The sequence below is a fragment of the Arachis stenosperma genome, chromosome 10 (genome assembly GCF_014773155.1).
Source record: "Arachis stenosperma cultivar V10309 chromosome 10, arast.V10309.gnm1.PFL2, whole genome shotgun sequence".
Classification (NCBI taxonomy): Eukaryota; Viridiplantae; Streptophyta; class Magnoliopsida; order Fabales; family Fabaceae; genus Arachis; species Arachis stenosperma.
In genome coordinates, this window is record NC_080386.1 from 2,845,268 (window position 1) to 2,850,403 (window position 5,136).

At 37.0% G+C, this 5,136-nt stretch overlaps 1 protein-coding gene across 1 annotated transcript; it reads left to right on the forward strand.

Moving 5' to 3' along the window:
• The first annotated feature begins 801 nt into the window (after positions 1–801).
• Positions 802–3,059, forward strand: LOC130955758 (acetolactate synthase 3, chloroplastic-like). The gene has a single exon (XM_057882715.1). It carries the CDS (start codon positions 846–848, stop codon positions 2,844–2,846), a length of 2,001 nt encoding a protein of 666 aa, XP_057738698.1. The 5' UTR covers positions 802–845; the 3' UTR covers positions 2,847–3,059.
• Positions 3,060–5,136: the final 2,077 nt, after the last annotated feature.

The following is a 5,136-nucleotide window of genomic DNA, read 5'->3' on the forward strand; positions in this document are numbered from 1 at the left end:
TTTTGCAAAACTATAAGGATCAATAAAATAATTAAATTTTAAATAATTGATATATTTGTTTAAATTATTATTTAATAATTTTAAACAATCAATTTTATAGGAAGATAAATACATGTAATTTATTAATTTATAAAAATTTTTGGCAGCATATGAATGTTCTCTTTATTATTATTTGGGTGTCATTTTTTTTATTTTCTATGATAATTTCTAACGCCGACAACTGAATTTCATTATTGGTTAAATACGTACTAACTCAACATATGGAAATTATTTTCTAGCCTTAGCTTGCATTACATAGTTGGGGCCTTCAACATCGGTATGCTAAGATTTTCGGGCCATTTATTAGACTAAAGGCCAACAAAAAAATGAAACAATTTTAAACCAAAAAGAAAAATTGTAAAAAGTCATGGCAAAAAAATTACAATATTACCTTCTGTATCCCCAAAAACAAAATTTCATAATAAAGGTATTAAATCATGTGCTGACACACAAATAAAAAGTTGACTCCCAAAAGATGTTAGACTTTATCTAAAAGTTAAAATGTACGAATTAATTTACATAAACTAAAAATTTAATTATACATATCACATTTCCTAGATTTGGTAATTGTCTTATGTAATGATTACAGATGGTAAATAAATACGTAAACAGCGTATTTACGAGAGGTTGAGATGAACACGGATCTTGACTTGATGTCCTTTTTACCATTTCACCCAGTCAAGAATAAATACGCGCCAATGGAGAAGGGGTAACATGGTAAATGAACAACATGGCATTCAAATTTAGGGTCTGCATTTCATTACAGACGATCATCATCCCTTACACTCCCGCCGTTCTCTGCAAAAATGGCTGCCACTGCTTCCAAACCCTCTTTTCCAGCTTTTCAATCCCTTCAATCATCTTCAACCTCGTCGAAGCAAGCTCTTACTTTCACTAAATTCCCAAATTATCCCTCTTCTTCATCACACACCCTCCGAATCACGTGCTCCCTCTCCAACACCAACCCCAACCCCAAACATAATCCGAAACTCTCCCCTCCGAATGCATCCACCGCCGCAACCAGCTCCCCTTCCGTCGTTGGCGACAATTTCGTTTCCCGATTTGCTCCCAACGAGCCACGCAAGGGCGCTGACATCCTCGTGGAGGCGCTGGAGCGCCAGGGTGTCACCGACGTCTTTGCCTACCCCGGCGGTGCTTCCATGGAGATCCACCAGGCTCTCACGCGCTCATCCAAAATCCGGAACGTTCTCCCGCGCCACGAGCAGGGTGGCGTGTTCGCTGCCGAGGGATACGCGCGATCTTCGGGACTCGCCGGGGTCTGCATCGCCACCTCCGGCCCCGGCGCCACCAACCTCGTGAGTGGGCTCGCGGACGCGCTCCTTGATAGCGTCCCGCTCATTGCCATCACAGGCCAGGTCCCCCGCCGCATGATTGGAACCGATGCCTTTCAGGAAACCCCGATTGTTGAGGTAACTCGATCCATCACGAAGCATGCTTACCTTGTTCTTGATGTTGATGACATTCCTAGGATTGTGAATGAGGCTTTTTTCTTAGCTATTAGTGGTAGGCCTGGTCCTGTGTTGATTGATATTCCTAAAGATATTCAGCAACAACTTGCTGTTCCCAATTGGGATCAACCAGTTATGTTAAATGCGTACATGTCTAGGTTGCCAAAGGCTCCAAATGAGTCATATTTGGAGCAGATTGTGAGGTTGTTGTTGGAATCTAAGAAGCCGGTTCTGTATGTGGGGGGTGGGAGTTTGAATGCGAGTGAGGAGTTGAGGAGGTTTGTTGAACTTACCGGGGTTCCTGTGGCTAGTACTTTGATGGGCTTGGGATCTTATCCTGTAGGTGGTGAGAATTCGTTGCAGATGCTTGGGATGCACGGGACTGTGTATGCTAATTATGCTGTTGATAAGAGTGATCTCTTGCTTGCTTTTGGGGTGAGATTTGATGATCGTGTGACGGGAAAGCTTGAGGCGTTTGCTAGCAGGGCGAAGATTGTTCACATTGACATTGACTCGGCAGAGATTGGGAAGAACAAGCTGCCCCATGTGTCTGTCTGTGGGGATTTGAAGCTGGCCTTGAGTGGGATCAATAGGATTTTGGAAAGCAGGGGGGTGAAGGGTAAGCTTGATTTTCGGGCTTGGAGGGAAGAGCTGAATGAGCAGAAGCTCAAATTCCCGTTGAGTTACAAGACGTTTGGGGAAGATCTTATTCCTCCTCAGCATGCCATTCAGGTTCTAGATGAGCTGACCAATGGCGATGCTATTATAAGCACTGGAGTTGGACAACACCAGATGTGGGCTGCTCAATTTTACAAATACAAGAGGCCTAGGCAGTGGTTAACATCCGGTGGTCTTGGTGCTATGGGTTTTGGATTGCCTGCCGCCATTGGAGCTGCTGTGGCTAATCCCGGCGCTGTTGTAGTTGACATTGATGGTGATGGCAGTTTTATGATGAATGTTCAAGAGCTGGCCACTATAAGGGTGGAGAATCTCCCTATTAAGATCTTGCTGTTGAATAATCAACACTTGGGTATGGTTGTTCAATGGGAGGATCGTTTCTATAAATCCAATAGGGCTCACACCTATCTAGGAGACCCGTCTAAAGAGAATGAGATATTTCCGAACATGCTGCATTTTGCAGATGCTTGTGGTATACCAGCAGCTCGAGTGACCAAGAAGCAAGACCTTAGAGAAGCAATTCAGAAGATGTTGGATACTCCGGGACCTTACCTTCTTGATGTCATTGTACCTCATCAAGAGCACGTGTTGCCGATGATTCCTGCTAATGGATCCTTCGAGGATGTGATAACTGAAGGTGATGGTAGAACAAAATATTGATATCCTTAGCCAAATTCATCTTGATGGTTGTATTGTATAAATTAGCTTCTAAATTTTGTAGTTATGTTGGCAATTTTGTAGTCAATTGTTTTTTCTTTTGCTACTAGCTCTACTGTTCGATAATTAGTGCTGCTAATCATATTATTGGATTTGACTCTTAGATTATTACACAAGTTAGTAAATTGAGGAAGTGTAATGAGCTTCTTTTTAGAATCCATCATCATAAGTTGGAATCCCACAATATTGACACAGGGAAAGTTCATGATCTCAATGTTGCGAATACTTATTATTCAATAGAATATATAAACTCTATTTAAATAGACTTCATATTTCATATTTCATATGTCATCCTGTAGCTAATAATGAATGAAGTGAGAACCGAATATTATGCAATTCCAATTTCCTTGCAGCGTTTTCTTTGGCCCTCTCCCAAATCCTAATTGTATCAAATTGAGGGTGGTTTTTGGTTGCGATGAGTGGAAGCTGCAATGTTGAGTACTCACTGTCAGGGACTCAAATCTTGACGACGAGGAGATTAAAGCCATAGCATATAGCAACTCATTGGCTAACGGCAAACTCTTAAATGGAGTTTCGATCTGCAGTGGATTAATTCTTGGTTTGTCGAGTTGGAAAATACTGTGGAAAAAAAAGCTTGGCTGTAAATTTACCGCCACTTCCTTCTGGAATGAAGTTTATTGACAAATATGAAGTGAATCAACCACCATGAACCGAAACTTAGATACAAGAAATATATGAAAATGAAACAAAGGGGAGCTGACGTCATTCAATGTCAATATATAATTATATACACAAAATATGACAAGATTTACATATGGACAAAGAAATTGTGTGTAAAAATCAATTCATTGCGCACTATGCGGCATACTTGAAAATCCTAAAACAGTAATATTTATTTTGGGTTTTTTTTGAAAGTGTAAAGTTATTTAGTACATAACTACATATATATTCTGTACATTATATTGATTTTTAAGTCTAAGAACCCATAATATTATACTAGAATGGTTATGTATCTTATTCTAAGTTAATATTCAGTAAATAGTTAAATTGGTTCTTGAAACATCATCCGATTTCTAAATTAATTTTTAAAAAATTAAAATAATTAAATTGTCTTCGAAAGATTTAAAATTAAGAGTAATTACTCAAATCAGTCCCAAGGATTTTAGAATCGGACATTTTAGTCCCTAAGGAAAATTAATACACAGATCAATCCCCAAAGTTTTACTCCGGTAGACAAATCAGTCTCCAATGCATTTTCCGGCAGATTAATTATCCAGATTAGTCCCTAAAGATTTTAAAAATGGACATTTTAGTCTCCAAGAAAAATTAATGTACAAATCAATCCCCATCGTTTTTTTCTATTAGACATAATAGTCCTCCATCCAAAAATAAAATAAAATAAAATAATTATTATTATTAATTACAAATAATATTGTACTAAATTTTTTGCATTTTTTGGACAAAAATAATGATAAATTTATTCATTAAATATATATATATATATATATATAAATTCAAAGTTAAAACTATTTGATATTTTTGTATTTAATATAATCAAAAGATGTCCTACGAAAAAATATATATGTTTGTATTAAAAAATATGTATTAAAAGAAAAGATTTTAATTTAGATTTATATTAAATACATATTTTTTCAATGTAAACATATTTTTTAAAATAGTACATCTTTTGATTATATTAAATACAAAAATATCAAATGATTTTTAACCTTAAATTCTTTTGTAAAATAATCTCTAATAATTTTATTATTATTATTATTATTATTATTATTATTATTATTATTATTATTATTGAGTGACTATATATATATAAAATAATTTTTTAATACATATTTTTTAATACAAACATATAAAATTTTTTATATAGGACATCTTTTGATTATATTAAATACAAAAATATCAAATAGTTTTAACCTTGAATTTCTTGTAAAATAATCTCTAATAATTTTTGTTCCGGGGCTTACCTAGAACCGGACGGTGGTTGGACTTGTTTGAGGCCCAAGCGCTGGAGGAGTGTGGTCTCCGACTTGGTTTACGTCTGGGAGCCGCCTCCGAGTTGTGTGTTCCAAGAGATGGGGGGTGGTACCTGCAAAGACACTCCGATGCCTAAGTCAGCATGGGGTTAAGCATGTTTAGAATGTATTGGAACTTAGAGATACCTGAGGGGTGTCAGGGTATTTATAGTGGTGATCCAATAACCACCGTTGGAGTAGTGCCACCTTTTTAGGTGGATAACCGTCCCTTTTATCTAGGG